The following is a 19,379-nucleotide window of genomic DNA, read 5'->3' on the forward strand; positions in this document are numbered from 1 at the left end:
AAGTTAAGGCTGAGCAGCAAACCTGTTTGTCCTGCTTCATGATCACTTCATCCATGTCATCTGTGTCAAGTTGGTCATGTGCAACTCCCTTTAAATCTTCTAGAGAAACAAAGGAGGAAAGGAGTGAGGAGATAGAAACGACAGTCTAACTGGAGGTTCCCATGAAATAAAGAGATCCGCAATGTGTGACTAGGAGTTTCCATGAAATAAAAGAAGTTAGTAATGTGATACTTTTCCACATAATTGAAAAGAACTGAGGTCCTGCTTAAATCAAATCAACTTCCAACTTTCTTGTTAAAAAGCATCAGTTAGAGCAGGTGTAAATGTTGTGAGCCAGGTACTTGCTAACTAAGAGCCATTACATGCGTTTATCACACATATCCACATGCTTCCAGTATTGACAATCAGTAAATCATCTCTAGCTGGCTTGGACATAAAATTGTGATATATTCCATACAGCTCATTGATGTTGTGTCTGAAATAAATACCAGAAAAGCAGACTGAAATAAATTACTTACTTTTGTGTTTAGAATGAGGGGCAGAGTGCACTTCTGCAGTTACAGTTTTTAGAGATTTGGGAGGCTCTTTAGGCCCCCAGTCTTCTTCCCACTCCTTTTTAAATTTTTCTTCCTCTGCTGTTATCCTATAAGGAAAAAAGTGCAGTTACGAATTCTAATTATATAAATAACAACATTAATGTAAAATCATTACAATTATTTACTTTTAATTATTTTATTCTTTAAGATAAAGCATCATAAAATGCCCTTCTCCCAAACCATATTCCTTTCATGAAGTGTCATTTTACTGACCAACCTAACCACTTGTTTCCAATTTATTGGAAGTAAGTTCAAACACTAAAATGAGCATTCACAGCCCTAGGCTACACTAAAAAGTGACTCCCCTGAAAAAGAAGTGTAAATATAGTTGATACACAAAACACATTAAATTCAGTATTCTAGAAAAAGAGAAATTATCACACTTCAGGACAAAGAAGTTCATAGAACAAGAAAATTACCCAGAAAGTACCTAGAAAAGCACCATGATGGAAAATTCAGAAAATCCCAGGTATGTCACAATAGTACTGCCATGTAATTTATTAACTCGGAGCTTCACATATAGTGCCTTTAAGTGGCCTAAGGCCTATTCTTGGCTCTAGCTAGTCCTGAACTGGTATATTGACATATGGTGCCAAAATTTACCAGGTCTTAGATATATATGACTATTTATACTGGGATTTTCTTGTTAATCCTTACTTTAGCTAAGATAAATTTTAAAAATATCCACACGTGGTCAAAGCACTATTTAATAAAAATCTGATTTCCTGGCTAGGGCAGGTTATAAAACTTACTGTTTTCAATGCAACACTTAATTAAAGCTCTCCTCAAAAAGCAAAAGCTTACTTAAAATTTATGAGTAAAATTTCTACTCAAGACAACTAATATCACATGCTAAAAACATAAGCCTTAGTTTAGTCTAAATCTACTCAGCTTTGGGTTTCGGAACTATGATAGGCTGAAAAGGCTATTATTACACTGTGTACCTCTCACAGGCTGAACGAGCTACCTTTTTTTTTTTGTTGCCTTTTTAAAAAAAAATAAACTAAGTGGATATGTCATTAAGTGCCTGAGTATATGCATATTTTCCATCCCTTTAGATATTCTTCTGTTTCATCCTTGATGCGTTTCCTTCCAGGATACATTTCTTCTTTTCTGTTAAAATTACATGTAGTGGCCAGTAGAGCAAACAAGTTCAGAGACACAGAACTTCTTCAATCTTAAATTACTCTATACATACTATTTAACTATACTATATACACGCTATAACATACTCTTAAAATAAACATTCAACTTCAAGCTCACTTTGAATTTATTACCACAATAACCCTTGCGTTTTCCAGGTGATGCTTTTCAGATCTGTTTCCTATTCTGCAACTCTGTGGTATACTTCCAGGATGCACTGGGCCCTATGCTTAACTAAATATACAAATTTATTAGAAAACCATATAGAGAATGTTTTCAGACAGATCCAATACATAAGCACCTTTTTTGGGGGGGGCAGCATATTGCCTATGTAGGTTGTTACTTACTGCTCTATTTCTCTGCGATATCTCTCTTCTTCCTCTGCAGCCTTCTGGGAAATCTCAATTTTTCTTCTATAACATCATGAATTAGGACATCACAATACAAATAATATTTTCTGAGTAAGAACTTCCATAAAGTGTGTCAGCATATAGTTAATATACAAACAGTAAACACATGCACATTAGAAAAAAAAGCTCCTTTAAAAAGTCTTCTTTAAGATACCAAGAGTTCAACATGCTATTATTTAAAACCTGAGGACATTCAAGCCCATCTGCTTAAGAGGGATATCTGTTTAACTCTGTGAGTCACTATCTCCTTCTGAGACAGTTCCACAGCATGTTATTGTGAGAGTATGAATTTGTAACTGTTCCGCTAAAAATAACGGATGGGGGAATGTCACCAAGAAAATACAAAATATGACATTAAACCATAGGCATATGACAGTCAGGGAACAGTGACTCTTCAGTGACTCTCCTATTGAAGACATGCATTTGAATAATGTTGGCTTGGAAAACCCAGAACATCAATGGGATAAGGAATTATGAACAGAGACTCCACAAAGGCAAGCATAACTTAACCTAAGTTGGGAATCTCCTCACAATTATTCCTGTCTTACATGCCCTTTTCAAATCCAAGCTACATTTTTCAGACCCTCCTACAGAGTCCTTACAATCTCTCTTTCTCTTGCTGTTCTTTGATGATTTTGTTAGTTTCCAGCGCAAGCCGCTTCTGATGCATTAACTCCTGGCGTTCCTGCTCACGAAGACGTGCTTCCCTCTGCCTCTCGTCTTCAGTCATAAACAGCTCTTTTCCCTGCAATCAGCACCCCAACACAAATCAGTCATGAAAGAGTCTCATTGTTTTTTGGGGGAATAACTCAAAACCAATTATGTAACAGCACATCTGTCATTTCCTCACATAACTTTCAGTGAGCAATGCTTTGTGAAAGACCCCCAAAAGACCTGGTAATTTCACTCCAAAGAGATACTCCAGTTTTGTTCCAACTTATGATGTGCTAAACGTCTTAGAAGAGGCAAGCAACCACTAAAATCAGCAGCAGTAGTGTAGTGGTCATGCCAAAGACACACTCAGTATGTCACCCAGAACAAACTCCACATTATGCTTTCTTGGAACCTAACTGAGCAATGCAATGCTAGAGAGCAGCACATTGAATGAATCCCAATGGTGAAGACAACTACACAGTCACTGTGTTTTAAGGCTCCTGTGCCTGGCTGCTGTGGAAGAGTACCATCATTTAGGAAAAATGAAAGCAGGGAATATAGATTGCAAAAGATTATATTAGCTGATGTGTTTCAGTTGTTTTTGTTTCTATTTGATTTGCTTTATAGTGAAGACACCAGCACTATTTTCTATTCAAGGAAGATATTTCAGTGGTGCTGCTTGTGGAACATTTTGAAAACATCTACCTAGTTTTCATTACTGAAATTAAAATTCCATTAATTATGAAGGCAGAATTTTTCACAAGTCTGAGGCTCAAAGTATAGAGCTCTTGAACAAAAACAGGCAGTGAAGAATGCCTTTGCATTAAGGTCTTTGCTTGACCAGTAAACAGAAGTAAAGAAACAAATAGTTTCTGTATTACAATCCCTTCTTCAGTACAGAGATGTGTACTGAGGAAAGGAGAAGCAAATGAGGTAAAGTAGGGTGGAGCAGAGGAGTTCCAAAGCAACAATTAACCATTTTAAGGATGCCAGTGCTAAACACTGGAGCAGTTCCCACCTTTTCTAATGGCTGGTAACATATCTGGGTAGAACATCCTATCAATGAAATAATGAAAAGCCACTCTGAACTGCCTTGGTTTGACTGAATTTGGCAGTGTAAACATTATAATGAAATGCAGCTTTACGTCTTATTTATTTTTACTATTTATTTGCCCATATAGTAGTTTTCACAAACACTGTGCTTTTGCAAGTATAATACTTACGGCGCCTGCTACCACAGAGATAGTCAAAGTACGGCTGCTTTTGAGCACTCTGACAGCCTGCAAATTAAAACAAATGAATAAATCAGTCTGCATTTAATGATAAACATCCTGTATACAAACAATGAAAGATGCTCGTTGTTAAGGCTGGAATTACCAAGAGACCTACATGAACTGAAAAAAGGTGGTAGCAATTCAGATCTCTAGATTCTCATGTTCAATATACTCTTTGGTTAAGTAGCCCAGTATCAAAACATGTTTTTGCAGCCAGGAAAATGGGATAGAAGCTTAAAAACTCAGCTACGTATTCATGGAATTAGGAATTCTTATTTCTTACCTCTTTATGATCCACATTAGAGAAGTCCACTCCATTTACCTCGACAATCTGATCACCAACCTAAAGGAGTTAATCCATATTTTAGTACAGATGCTGACTTAATACATATACTAACCAGATTTGGGGGGGGAGAGAGAGAGAGAGAGACTCTATCTAACATTCTAAATACAATAATTACCAGTACTGACAGGGTATAAGGAGAAAACTGGCCAGGTTTGCATGTCCTCCCATAGGCATTTCTTACTGCCACTATTTGAGACCAAATACTGAGCTAGGTGGAATATTGGTCTGACCCAGGATGTCATCTTGCTGTTAAAATGTAGGGAACTTGCTTGACTGGAAATGTAATACACAACATTTCTTTGCTATGGAAGGAAATCACAGCTAGTGATTCTACAGCGATCCAGAAACCATGAAGATATAAATGCCAAATAAGATTTCCTTGTAGTACCTCCCTTGGAACATGGCATACATACCTCTAAGCCCACCTCTGCTGAAAGAGAACCTGGCTTAACGTTGCTGATAAAAATGCCTGGTTTTTGTGTTGGACCACTGGAAATACTGGTGTAAGATAAAAAAAAATCAAAAAAAATCAATAATATTTACACACTAACACAAAGTAAGCAAGAAGGCTTGAACTTAGACTGCTAAAACCTAAAAGAAAATCATCCAAGCTTGTAAATACTGCTTTAGATGCTGAAACTAACATAGTACACTGACCTACACTAAGTTCCTGGGACACTAGTGGTATTGAAAAGCCGGCATGTAATACAATGATGAATTAGTAATTTCTTGCATAGTTATAAACTGCAATTCATTATGTATTTAGAAGCAAAAAAGATGTTGCAACCAGGGTCCAACATCTAGTGAGGAAACACTGAGATGCAACCTATGCTGGCTGCCAACACAGCAATTATTTGTGAGGGTAATATTTCCAGGAGGTGATACAGAACCACCCTTACAGGTTTGTAAATATATTTTTAAACTTGATATCTTCCACACAATATAAAAGAAAACTTGCTTTAGAAAATATTCTGTTCAGTCCAATCTTACTAATTTCAACTGCTGAATGTACCTACATGTCTAATAAAGCCTCCATAACTAGATGCAAGGACATGAGTCTGAGAAACATCTGTTTGTATTTCTAAAAATGTTGAAAGTTCAACATTAATTTTAGGAAATTGATATAGATGGACAATGGCCTTTCAGTTCAGAAAAGTTTCCCAGAAAGCAGTCTAAGTTCAGTGAATCAATCTAACAATAGGCAATGCTGGAGCCTGCTATGTCAAAAAGCAGCACTTAGAAGTATTTACAATTTTAAAAATTTAAAAGCATTTAAAAGGTCGAGTTCCATGACACAACTTGTGTTATGTAACTCAGATTTAACAATAAGAGCAAGACTATAGAGAACTATTTTGATTTTAAGTCAGAACTTGGGACACAGGTGTTATACTTCGTGTAATAATATATCATGTATCACAGATGTCCTGCTGCTAGTCTTCCTTATCCTGTGTGGTTCTCCACGTCCCTGATATCATATCAGTGAATGAAGGAAACAACTGCCTTGGATGTCTCATTTAACAAATCAGTGATACTAAGTAAGAGCCATGCACCCACCTGCATCCCATGCCTTTTGTACCAATCAAGCTAATGAAGACTTTCTTCTCTTTATTGTCTCTCCCTCCAGAAGAAGCAAGACCAGCGACACTGCCCTTTCCTTCCTGCAGAAGGATTAAAAAATGCTGCAGACAGTATTCTGTGTTGAAGTTCTATCAAGACTACTATAAATATCATGAGGCCAGGACCAAACCCTGACAATATCAAGGTAAGATTCCTCAATGGACCTACCAGAAACGAACGTGAAGTACAGTGGAACAATTTGACTGAGGTGAAAGACTGAACTTATCTATTTGGAGAAAATTGTTTAAATAGTCAAACTTCTATCCAGTAAAGGATGAAGGAAAATTAGAAGAAAGTAATATGGCAAAATAATCATTTAGATCTTCCTTGACAAAAGAGTTGGAAAAATACCTGATAATGGTTACTATTTAACTAAGCCTTTCTTTCTGAAAGCAAAAGAATGATAATTGTGGCCTTCTCTTCATTGCTGCAACCCATTGAAGTAGTTTGCATTCATACTTGTCTTTCTTCCACCAACGTAACAAAGATAGACCAAATAATCTGTTAAAGATTTATATAGATAAAGATTGGCCTGGTAAATTAATAGGCTCAAACAAAATAGGGTACTATTTCATGAGTACAAGATACTCCATTTGTATCAGGCCCTTTTCTAGTGATTCTAGAATCATTTCATATCACAAAAGATGTTTCTCCCAGAACACTTGTAACAAGATATTGCACCTTAAAAATAAATACAATGACTAATGTGATAAGCTCAGAGGATAGAGTGGTTCAGAACAATTACAGACTTCCCAGAAAATGTCTTAAAATATTGATCTCTTACCCCAGATTCTGACACAAACTGGTCCACATATTGCCATTTAAGGGGTTCATCTGCTGAACTGGAAGGAAAAAGTGGTTAAAAATAATGGTGAGCTATTTAAATGGAACATTGAATAAGCATTCAATTCTTTAGGCTAGTAAAGCTGGTCAAACTTAAAATTGAATAAACCTCCTCAAGTGAAACAATACTGGGAAAGTCTAAGAATAACCAGGAAAATAATCTTGAAAACTGAAACAGCTTATACAAACGTCTATGCAGAGACACACCTCTCATCGTTAACATTTGTCCACCATTCCACTTAAAGGTTTGCCTTTTCAAAAAAAATGGACAAAGGACAATAGCTTGAACTTTTTTTTATGAGCTCTGAAGCAGTTCTCAGATGTTGTATGCATGCAGTGGCAGCAGAGATCTATTAAGCAAGGTGCATTGATAATGAAATTTCCAGGTTGCATCCACTAAGATAGAAGAAACAGAAAATGGTTCATATAAGTAGACAACTGGCCTAACAACTCAGATATTTTAAACACCCCATCTACCTGCTCATCACTCTAGACATACCATTTTAACTAGGTAAGGAGATGCCTGTTCACAAGTTTTCCAACATACAGATAAACATAGTGGTTCTTTGAATATTGAAAAGTCTGTGTGAAAATTAAATATTATTACCTTTTGACAGGTATCATTCCAATATCTGAAAAAGAAAAATGCAGTGTTAAGTAACAACATTTCAACAGATCACTAGCTATCGATTAGCAACAACCTTTAGCAATACAAGAGATTTTTGAAGTTACTTACGTCTTACTTTTATGGACACTATTTTCTTTGTGCGAATGAGGTTTATGACTTCCTCGTGTGTGCATGACGAGATGGAATATCCATTTATACGAACTATCTCATCTCCAACCTCAGAAATGAAAAATAAAAGGAAAAAATGTAAAATAAGGTTAAAAAAAAGTTTCTAAGCAATGATGTGATCTGGCAATTATTTAGATGCAGAGGTTTGATGACATTGATTTCTCAATATTTTGGGGATTTCAAGTAAGTGCCAGATGAGATTTACCTGTATTTGTCTGAAACCAATTCTCAACGCCAACAGTATAGATAAATGTCCAGAATAACAGTTTTACAAATAACATATGGTGGAAAGCAGAAAGAGGAGCCAGACTTCAACCCTGCAGATTATCTTATATACAGGTATCCATATTTCAATTCAAACAATTTTGGAGCAATTTTCCTTCCTTATACATTAGCAATTCAAGTTTTTACCATATGTTCTCTAAGATACTTTCCTAACTCTTCTGAACCATAGGAAATTAATCTTGATCTTTTTAACTTGCCAGATTCTTCATCAGAGTACTGCATTGTTTTAATGAATTTAGCTCAATTTCAAATGCAATATCTTATTATTTACAATAGTCATGCACTAGCGTAATGATTATTTATTTGGGGGTGCAGTAGTTTTAGTCTTCTTGGATCATCTACATGAGTTACAAAATTAAGTGCTATTAATATGACAGCTTTTTCAGGTGTTTTCACAGCAGCAACCCATCCTTTCTCCTTCATAGACTATGGCTGGTGAGACAGTACTGCCACACTATTGTGGTCCCTAGGCCCCTAACATGGAAAAACAAAGTGGGAAAACTTGGGGCAAAAACCATACAAGGAAGTTCCCAGCAGACAGAAGGCAAACCAATTCACAGATTCACAGATTTTTCTAGGTTGGAAGAGACCTCAAGATCATCGAGTCCAACCTCCGACCTAACACTAAGTACTCCACTAAACCATATCCCCAAGCTCTACATCTAAACGTCTTTTAAAGACCTCCAGGGATGGTGACTCCACCACCTCCCTGGGCAGCCCGTTCCAATGCTTAATAACCCTTTCGGTAAAGAAGTACTTCCTAACATCCAACCTAAAACTCCCCTGTCGCAACTTTAGCCCATTCCCCCTCGTCCTGTCACCAGGCATGTGGGAGAATAGACCAACCCCCACCTCTCTACAGCCTCCTTTCAGGTAACTGTAGAGAGCGATGAGGTCGCCCCTGAGCCTCCTCTTCTCCAGGCTGAACAAGCCCAGCTCCCTCAGCCGCTCCTCGTAAGACTTGTTCTCCAGACCCCTCACCAGCTTGGTCGCCCTTCTCTGGACTCGCTCGAGCACGTCCATGTCCTTCCTGTAGCGAGGGGCCCAAAACTGAACACAGTACTCGAGGTGCGGCCTCACCAGAGCCGAGTACAGGGGCACAATCACTTCCCTCGACCTGCTGGCCACACTGCTTCTTATACAGGCCAGGATGCCGTTGGCCTTCTTGGCCACCTGGGCACACTGCTGGCTCATATTCAGCCGACTATCCACCAATACTCCCAGGTCCTTCTCGGCCAGGCAGCTTTCCAGCCACTCATCTCCCAGCCTGTAGCTCTGCTTGGGGTTGTTGCAGCCCAGGTGCAGGACCCGGCACTTGGCCTTGTTGAACTTCATGCAGTTGACCTCAGCCCATCGCTCCAGCCTATGCAGATCCTCCTGCAGAGCCTTCCTGCCCTCGAGCAGATCGACACACGCACTTAGCTTGGTGTCATCTGCAAACTTACTGAGGGTGCACTGGACGCCCTCATCCAGATCATCAATAAAGATATTAAAGAGGACCGGCCCCAGTACCGAGCCCTGGGGGACTCCACTAGTGACCGGCCTCCAGCCAGATTTGACTCCATTCACCACAACTCTCTGGGCCCGGCCATCCAGCCAGTTTCTAACCCAGCGAAGCGTACGCCAGTCCAAGCCCCGAGCAGCCAGTTTCTTGAGGAGAATGTTGTGGGGAACGGTGTCAAAAGCCTTACTGAGGTCAAGGTAGACCACGTCCACAGCCTTTCCCTCATCCACCAAGCGCGTCACTTGGTCATAGAAGGAGATCAGGTTCGTCAAGCAGGACCTGCCTTTCATAAACCCATGCTGACTGGGCCTGATCGCCTGCTTGCCCTGCAAGTGCCGCGTGATGACCCTCAAGATAATCTGCTCCATGAGCTTCCCCGGCACTGAGGTCAAACTGACAGGCCTATAGTTCCCCGGGTCTGCCCTGCGGCCCTTCTTATAGATAGGCGTCACATTGGCTAGCCGCCAGCCTACAGCACCCGGTATTCCCAGGAGGTCTCCCATCCAAGTACTAACCGGGCCCGACCCTGCTTAGCTTCCGAGATCAGACGAGATCGGGCGTTGCCAGGGTGGTATGGCCGTAGGCGATATATAGGTAATTATAGGTAATAATTACTTATTACCAAGCTTACTCAGGTTTCTGTGTGCACAAACTATATATTTAGGCCCCGTGGATAACAAAGCATGATCAGAAAAGACCAAGAATGGGTACTTTGAATAGCAGAGACAATACTAGGGTCATCCCTAAGGCAAACTCAAGTGTAAGCAGAAGTAGCTTCAGCAGCAGTTCATGCCTATTTGGTGATAAAATGACAGTATATGGATGCAAAGCTTTAATTTAAAAAGGCTTCTTCTCCTTTAATTTATACCCATATTTGATACATGGCAACTTGAACATCTATTTTCTCTGAACTCTGCCTAATGGTCCCCTTAGGTAGGTAGCCTAAGAAGGAATCAGGGATGTAGACACTGTCTACATCATTTAAGGGTGTATCTTACTAGCTGCTTGAGATGACACTGAAAAATGCAAGGCCTTGGCCAGAGCATTATAAGCGCTTTTGCCTGATAAGAATCATGTGATGTGACTGTGTGAAAACTAGTACCAACTCTCCCCCATTAGGCAAATCAAACCAAATCAATCCTCTGCACAGAAGGATAGGTAAACACTTACCAGGAAACGGCTGAAACAAACCATCAATGCTACCCTCACCTATCTCTGTACTTTGATCTTCACAAGCACAATACCAAATACCTTGACTTTACTGTTCTCCAGGAACATTTTCTACTGTGAATATTTATACGTAAAACATATCAGAATGCCACATGAGTAGTTGACAGGATCTTTCTCATTAATATTAATAGGATTTTGTTCTCAATTAATGAAATTTTGTGTGGTCCCTTGCATATAAATCTGCTTTCATGGCAGCATTATTTCTAGTTAATGATTGCCTACATTTTCCAGTTAAGACTCAAGTTTCAAGCTGCAAAATTTTGTTTGCTTAGGCTTAAGTTCTCCATGCTAGTGTCCTCTTTAGGCTGATTTTAAATTTTGGCAAAGCTAAAGGAACAAGTTCTAAACAACAAAACTTGGGTGGAATGAATTCTTGCATTCATTAAAGAAAAAGAACAACAGATAAAAAACACAAAACCCACCATATCTACAATCACTTTGTTGAGAGGCTCTGTGCTTTCACTGTAGGTTTGGAAAAGGCCCTTATACTACAAATTGAATATTAAGAACATGAAGTCTTAGTGAACACCATCATTGACCCAAAATATTTAGGAGGAGAGGCAGGCTCATCATAACAGATTTAATGAAAGGTAGTTAATGTGATGACTCTGCCCATGCTAACTCTGCTCTGGGGGAAACTTCCCTTTCATCCAGTTGCTTGGTACGAAGATCAGTTGTGAACATGTTTGCAGAGCAAAGAAGTTCGCTGGAATCCAGGGGGCCGAAGAGTCTCCGTGGGAATAGAAAGTAACGAGAAGTTTCATTCAGCCTTAACCACAAAGTCATTTTTGCACAATGGCATTTCCTCACTATCTGCGCTTACATCCCTAAAGACTTCATTGTAATACTGTTGTGTAAATATTACAATAAACACTGTAATTTTTAACACAACGTTCATTAAGACAGTGCAAGCAACCACTACCTTAGTTAACTCTATGATACAAGTGTTTTTCTACAGAACACTATTTCTCTTTTCAGCCAAATTCTACAAGTCTCCCCCATAGAGACTTGGCAAATTTACTGTCACTAGAAAGACAGAAGGTAACACCACCATTCTTAGTCATACCAAGAAAGTGATCTACTGTGGCCACATAGATTAAATCATGCAGTCTATCTACTGTTTTTTCCATCATGCAAGTTCAATGACAGTATCTGCACCTGAAGAGGCTTTTCACAAGTGAAGAGGTCACAGTGTAGCTCACTGAGGACTAGCTTCCCTGTATCTTGCTGACAATTTTAGGGAAAAAATGAGCATAGCTAGAGACTCCTGCTCTGGTTCTGTGCATCTCAGCACCAAATGCTACAATTTGCCTTGCCACATTCATGTTGGAGGAGCAAGTGGAACTGGAAGCATGAATTCCTCAGTACAGCCTGTACCTTAGAGACTGTCAGCTGGATTGTGATACCTTTACCCTTAGGTGATGGGACATTGGACATGCCATTACCCACTGCCTCCACTCTTATTTGCATGGAAAAAATATCAAGTTTTTCTACGGTGCTCTGTTCAGGTGGAAAAAAGGCACCAAAACCCACACTGTACTTTTCCACTTCTTTCACAAACTTCTACGCTGAGAAGTGCCGTATGGTGTGCAACGCTATACAAAACACTACAAATACGTCTACTGTACCAGCATATCACATGCAGTGTGTTATCCACTAGAGATTGTAAAGTTCAGCTGACGCCACATAGCTTCAAGAGACTAACAAAGTGAAAAAAAAAAATAATATGGGACTCTCCCGAAGTAGAGAACATTTTGCAGAGGCAGAACTGCTGTCCACAGCTCTTAAATGTGAGACTGCTGCTCCACCTGCTGGGCATCCGCTATCTCACCCAGGGCAATGGCCTGCATGCAACTCAGCACCCCAACCAACTGGGATCAATTGCAACGCTCTAACTTACAAAAGCACCCCCATTTTAAGACTGCAAATGGCAGTGCTGTTTGTGAGTCTTCATGTAGTTTTTGTATCAGGAGACTAGTGTTGCTCTGACAATGTCATTATTCACTAAGCTAGTCATATCTGTTATATCATTATATTATCTCCCTAACAGGCACACGTTTACATAATCATAATATCAGCCAAGAACGTATTTTATTTTCTTTGCCCATAAAGGAATGAATGTTTCCCTTTCAGATATTTTCACTGCTCACCTTTACCAGGTAGTCATTTCATTTCTGAAGCTGCTCAGCACTCTTTAACTTATTCTAAAGACATTTCTGTTGCTGACAATGAAAACTGATGTTGCTTTATAATGATGCCTGTCTAGGCCAAAACTACTGCAGACATCATGGGCATGTAATGAATCACTTCTTTTTAGTACACTTCAACTGTTTTTTCTGAAAAGTGTCCATATACTGAAGTAATTGATAGCTGTTTTCATACATTTCATTGCTTTTGTACTAGTGTCATTCTATATCAAGCTGTTGAATCAGAAGCAGTAAAGGTAAAAGTCTGCAGGATGAGCAGAGTACAACAGTAATGCTTTCTTTGTTATTATATATCACCATTTCCCTACGAACAGGGAGAAGACAGACTTTTACAAGAGAAGCTGCAAACCTAACTTTTCCCAAGTGAAATGCCTCTCATTTTCAACTTTTAACATGTGAAATATAGTATTTAGTGCTTCCAGGAAATTGAAGGGTTTTTATATAATGACATTACTGTTTCAAATTTCTCATTTGGTATACTTCTTCCACTTTCATCATTCATCCCAATCTCAATCTCTTTGTATTCAACAGAATCTCCACAGATAAAAGTATATGAGAAAGCAAAGTGGGGAAAAAAAGATTAAGTACATTTTGTCATGAAAGAACTACATACTAGTCTTTTAGAGAAATTGTAGTTAAAGGGCCAAAACTATAAATACCTCAGTGAAGTTTCCTGATTACTCAGTCATTTTAATGTAGCTTGGGAACTACTTCAAGGAGAAAAGCACACAAAATTAACAAGATCACCAAAAAAAAAAAGGCAGCGGGATAATAAACTGATGTTATAATAGATCATTATACCTTTCTCAGACAGCATTTTTGGGATAGAAAAAGTGTAGAGATTTAGTTAAATAACAAGTGGATGAAATTTCAGAAGCAGTTGGCTTTACTACGAGACAGCAATTTAGAACAATGAGCTGCCTGTCAACTCCGCTTATTCACTTGGGTATAGAAAGTGCATAGTGCCACCTATTATGAAGGCATTTCAAGCTGCTCTTTAACACCCCCCATCAACAAGCACAAGTCAAGACAGTCATGTTAGCTGTTCATATTAACATATATATAATGTAGCCCTAACAAATTCACAGTCTCGTGGATTTTTCTTTTTGCCCTCGTTGCCCCTACTTTGTCTGCTGAACTCCAACCAAGTTGAGTTGCAGTACAGTCATAAGCCCAGCCAAAAGATCCTCTGCATTCCCATTCACTATCACCAACATGTAGCACAACCGCCCATTACAGAAAGCCAGGAGTTATCTTTTGCATGCTATGAAAAAACAAAGTATTGGCATCTTTACAGTAGCATGACAACTGAGCACAACCTTATCTGTCGTGTCAAAACATTAGTCAAATAAGCAGAGAACAAGAGCTGCAACATAGTGTTAAGATGAATATACTAGCCTGACAACATAAGACAATGGCCATTACATCCTTTACTGCTCAGCATCACTAATGCCTTCCAGTATTTTTAAGGAGATGCTTTAAAAAGCAAATTTTTTTTTTTAAAGTTTTCTAGCAGTGGAGGAAGGATGCACTGGGATCTCTCTACTGAGCTCATCATAACCCAAGTATGTCTTTTTACACAGTGAGAATGGGAAGGGGGTAGACAAATGTAATGCACAAGGCCCACAAGCTTTTGTAATACAAAGCCTGGGAAGGTACATCAGTGCCCCTTTCGGGAGTCACCCACCAGCAAATCCCATGCTTATGAGTAGCCATTTGACACATACAGCTCAACATCTGTGGTGTCCTATGCCACCCTCACAATTCTAACTAAATTCACAATTTGTGGGTGTGTATTCCCTGAGTTTGTGGTTTTGTTTTAAGAGGGAGCTTCTAAAAGTGTCCAGAGAGCTCGTCATGTGCCTGTTCAGAGCATGCTTCCAAAAGATGGGACTAATTCAATGCTGATTCTGAATTAGTGAATGGGATATCTAGGCGTGAATGCACAACCAAAAGGGCATGTGTACACGTAAGCAAATGCAGAGAGGAACATTGAAATTTTAGAAAACTCTCCGTGCAATAAGCAAACATTGAACCCTAACTGTGACTGCCTTGTGGAAAAGGGCTACAGTGAAGCTTACCTACAGAATATAATTTAATTAAACATTGTATTGAATCATGATAATTGACAAATTTTGGACTATTATTAAATATAATCCTTAAATATCAACACTTGCAACAACTACTCATGCTCCACAAATTGAAATTAGCCAGGCATATCAGCTTTTCTACTCAGAAATACAGACCTTTAATACATCTTATCAACTACGGTCTTAGAAAGATGCAGACATTTGTCACAGCAATTGCTCACTTCTTTCTTCACCAGGAAATATATGAAGAAAGGACACACACACAAACCAACAAAACCCACAAACCTTCATTGATACAAATTGGAGGAATCAATTTAGGAAAAAGAAGTGTTTCTACACATAATTGTTTTTGCCAGCCTTGTTGCAGTTCACGCAGCTAGAATTTAATCACTGAAAGAGCAGTACTATGCAGTAGAAAAGACACAGAAGACATGACCTTTTTTTTTGCCCATTTTCTGTGCTTCCACTGGGAAAAAAAACAACACAAACGATCTACACATGAAGTTCAAATAAACACCTCATTACACAAATCTTATCAATGCAACGTGAAATTGACATTCTTAGTATTTATATGCTCCGTCCTACCTTTAATCAGACTTTGGCAAAGTTAGAGAAGACTTTTTGTTCTATCAGCTTACACTGAACTATGGCTATTCATGAAGTACAGATTCCAGAAAGCCCTTTAATCTTCACAAATCATCATATCCCAAACATGAAAAAACTGTTCCCTTCATTTTAACTATATGTAAACCATTTTAATAACTTCATTCCCCAATGGTATCTGCTATGGCATAGACTTACATATGTTATGAATTTCATTAGAAAAGACAAAAAGCACCTTTACTACAACTATCTCTAAACATTGAAGGACATTGCTTACCGCCTGCTTCCCTAATATTGGAGCAAAAAGCATTTTGCAGCACAGTAGCCATGAATATAGTCGTCTTACCTGAAGTCCAACACTGTCTGCTTGTCCTCCTTTAACTAACTGGGAGATAAAGAGGCCACAGCTAAATTCCACTCCACCTCTCACACTTAGCCCAAGTCCTTCAGGATGCAAGCGATCCAGTCTCACTTCTTTCAGCTTTCTGCAAAAGTGGAAGATACCTGACTGTTCAGCTGCATAAAGTTTTGTTGCAATAGTGTTTCATATGCAAGTTGTGCATTATATTTCCTCTCATAGCATTCAGGCATGAAAAAAAAAAAAACACCAACAACACAGTTGACTAATAGAGCCATAAGAATTTATTATTATTATTAAATGCAGGAAGAACGAGAAAAGACTGTTTCAACAGGGAATCATTGTTTTTGGATTCCCATACCCTGCTTTTACTAGATTAACTACCTTGCAATAAATTTCACAAAGTTCAAAACTATACTTCCAGCAAATACAGCAAGACTCAAAAAATGTGCTCAGCTCTATGCAGATAATTCATATTTTACTTGGAGTTTATCTGAAAACTCAGTCAGTATTACTTGGTTGTATTTCCTGAAGTTATTCTATATGTTATTCTGTATTCCCTTACCTTGATCTTTTGGGTGTAAGCTGATCATACTCCACCTGGTGTTTTAATGGGATAAGTGGGCGGATAGCATCAAATAGAGGCAACCTGCTTGGTTCGTTAATCACGAGTTTTAGATCCCCCACAAGCACTGGAAGATTCATAGATCTACAAAAACACAGTGAGAAAATGGGCACAGGTAATCAACACAAAGCACTATTTAAAAACTTGCTGCACCTGTGTCTTAAATATTTGTGTGCCCTTTCAACCTTCTAAGAAAGTTATTTATGCAAATCTTGGTTTAACCAAAGCAAAATAACATCTGAGAAAGCAAACTTTCTGTAAGCAAACAAGAACAATACCTCCTTCAAAACAACTGAAATATACACTGCTTTTATTTTTTAAGGTCATGCACATCACTTTTATAGATGATGTGTAATTAAATGCTTGGAGCTTTCCAGATATTTATGGTACTGTTTGGAATTAACTTTACAGACCAGACACACCTGCCAACTAGATTTTTGTTTCCTTCCTAGTTAGCAATCCTTCTTATTGTATCTAGACTGCAAACTCTTCTCCTGAGCTGAGCTCAAGGGATGGATGAATCATTCAGAGCCAGAAAAATCACGTCACTCAGTAATTAGAGCACAGACTACTTAAGTTTTAAAATTCATTTCAAACCAGAACAGAAATAAAAACTGAAGGGCCACTAACCAATGAAAGAAATAACCTACACAACTGAAACCACCATGAACATTTGAATGACAGCTAGACAAAGTATCCCTTGATACTGTCAGCACTGAGGTAGTTACAGGCCTAGAAAGTGTTCTTTGATGGCCAGCTGCAAGAGTGCAACAGTCCAATAAGGTTCAGTGGAGCTATTCCTACACAACATCCACCTAACTTGGTGTATAGTAACTACTGATCCCTCTTTTATCATTTACATTTCCTGACATGCACTATCTCTGAGGCATACCCACCGAAAATACATATCATGGATGCATATTGAATGGCATTAGAGGTCAAATACTTAAATTTAGAAGTGCTTTTCGCAAAGAAGCAGAAATTAAATGTTATCTCCAATAGCAATTGTGTATATTTTTTCCCTGGAACCCTTCATCGAGGATTTTTAAGAAGTGATACTTCATCAATATATAATCCTAGAGATCATGGAAATTTTGCTTAAGCCATTGCAATTTTGGAAATCAAGGAAAAGTTACTATATGCATTGTTAATTTTGTAACTGCAAGAAGATTTTAAATAATTTAGAGCTACTGATTCAACCTCCTTTCCAAACAACAGGCTTTATGAATGGAGAAGCAATTAGACAGACCTGAGTGAAACTGAATCAGATATGCAGCTGAATACACCCCAAACTAGAGCTCAGTGCAAACATCAGCTCAAAATATCTACATTACACTTAGCTGAGATGCTATTAATTAAGATATGAATGGAAACAATGCCTATTAGAGCCACTCATCTATGCTGAGTGGAAAATACACTCTCATTTTCTTTGAGAAACAATGGATGAGATGCTGATCCCATGTGCAATGATATAGGTCCTAAGCAACTACGGTTTAAATCACTTCAGTAAAGGACTGAAGATTGGCCTATCACTTTACCTTTTTTTTTTTCCATTATGTTGGAATATGTCAGTTGTTAAACATGCCAAATGGATTCCCAGCTTTCAGATAAAACAGTTGAAAGTAAGTCTTAATCTGAGTAGTATGCAAAAATCTTTAAAAAGCAAACTGAGCGAAAACCTCTGTTGAAAATAAATAAGCATCATTTGGAAATACAGCAATATCACTTGGAAATAATAATGAATTTGATCAACACTCTCTTCCTGTTTCCTAAGAACATCCATGTGCTTTTTTCCCCACAAAGAATCCACCAAATTAGTTTACAAAACACTCAAATAGTAAAAACAAAGTAACTTTACTATTGACAAAAGACATACCCCTTTATTGGCCACAGAAACTGTGAAAATGTAAGACTTCAGGAAAAAGAATTAAAAATTATTATTTCAACTGATTTTCCAGGAAGCTATGGAAAGAGCAAAAGTCTTGAATACCCGCTCTTAGAATTGCAAAACATAAGTAAAACTCTATAGAAGTGTATATATAACTAGATCTTACTGGTGGTACATCCGCAGCACATCATAAAGATAATCCTTCTCCGCTTCATTGTCAATTAGCAGATTAACCTGAAAATCCAAGGACATTACTGTAAATCTGACTAAATAGCCACAAACATTTAATGTACAAAACTTTCACAAAATCTTATGTCACAGATGAAATATTTCAACAGGGAAAATTTTGATTTTTTTAATTAACCAGTTTTTGCAGCAGAGAATATTTCACAATGTGAAATTTACAACAAGACTTCTTTTTAATTATTATTATTACAATTAGACAAAATAGTAAATACTAAAGTCTCATACTCTGTATGCTAGATTCCTTCTTAGCAGCGTAATAGTCTTAAAATAATAGCACATTAGTCTTACCTGATAATCGCTGTACTGTTGAATAAATGTTTTCAGAAACCTTTTTGGCCACTCATTAATATAACACATGTTGCCACAGATAAACACACCCCACTGAGATAATTATAATCTATGTTCTGTGGTTCCAAACCACTGATTTCAAGCAGTAGCTCATTTGTAACTTTACGTAAACAGCCACACTCCTGTTCCTCTTTGCTCCAGCTCTTAACTGATAGAACTTGCCAGTTATTCTTTCCTCCCCTGGTAATAGTACGTTTACTTAAACCAGTGTCACATTACAACGCCTGCTCTTGGATACTTGCAGTAAAATAAAGTAAAAAAAAAACAAACGAACCAAAAAAAAAACCAACCACTCAGAATTCTCATATGAGGAATT

General features: G+C 38.1%; 1 protein-coding gene across 4 annotated transcripts in view; it reads right to left on the minus strand.

Moving 5' to 3' along the window:
* Positions 1-19,379, minus strand: part of LOC310899799 (harmonin-like) — a gene marked incomplete at its 3' end in the record, with an annotated part of 46,641 nt that overhangs the window by 22,858 nt on the left and 4,404 nt on the right. For 2 of the 4 annotated variants that reach the window (XM_083836710.1, XM_083836711.1), the window contains exons 2-15: positions 18,636-18,703; positions 16,522-16,665; positions 15,945-16,083; positions 7,620-7,728; positions 7,491-7,515; positions 6,825-6,882; positions 5,978-6,081; positions 4,837-4,921; positions 4,361-4,420; positions 4,027-4,083; positions 2,752-2,894; positions 2,087-2,152; positions 519-643; positions 23-99 (exon numbers count right to left, since the gene is read on the minus strand). In XM_083836710.1, coding sequence (XP_083692836.1) covers positions 23-99; positions 519-643; positions 2,087-2,152; positions 2,752-2,894; positions 4,027-4,083; positions 4,361-4,420; positions 4,837-4,921; positions 5,978-6,081; positions 6,825-6,882; positions 7,491-7,515; positions 7,620-7,728; positions 15,945-16,083; positions 16,522-16,665; positions 18,636-18,703 — 1,260 coding nt within the window. Of the gene's footprint in view, positions 1-22; positions 100-518; positions 644-2,086; positions 2,153-2,751; positions 2,895-4,026; positions 4,084-4,360; positions 4,421-4,836; positions 4,922-5,977; positions 6,082-6,824; positions 6,883-7,490; positions 7,516-7,619; positions 7,729-15,944; positions 16,084-16,521; positions 16,666-18,635; positions 18,704-19,003; positions 19,247-19,379 lie in introns of those variants that run through there. The other 2 variants (XM_083836708.1, XM_083836709.1) reach the window with 2 other exon arrangements.

This window comes from Anser anser (assembly GCF_964211835.1).
Source record: "Anser anser genome assembly, chromosome: 5".
NCBI classification, from domain to species: Eukaryota; Metazoa; Chordata; class Aves; order Anseriformes; family Anatidae; genus Anser; species Anser anser.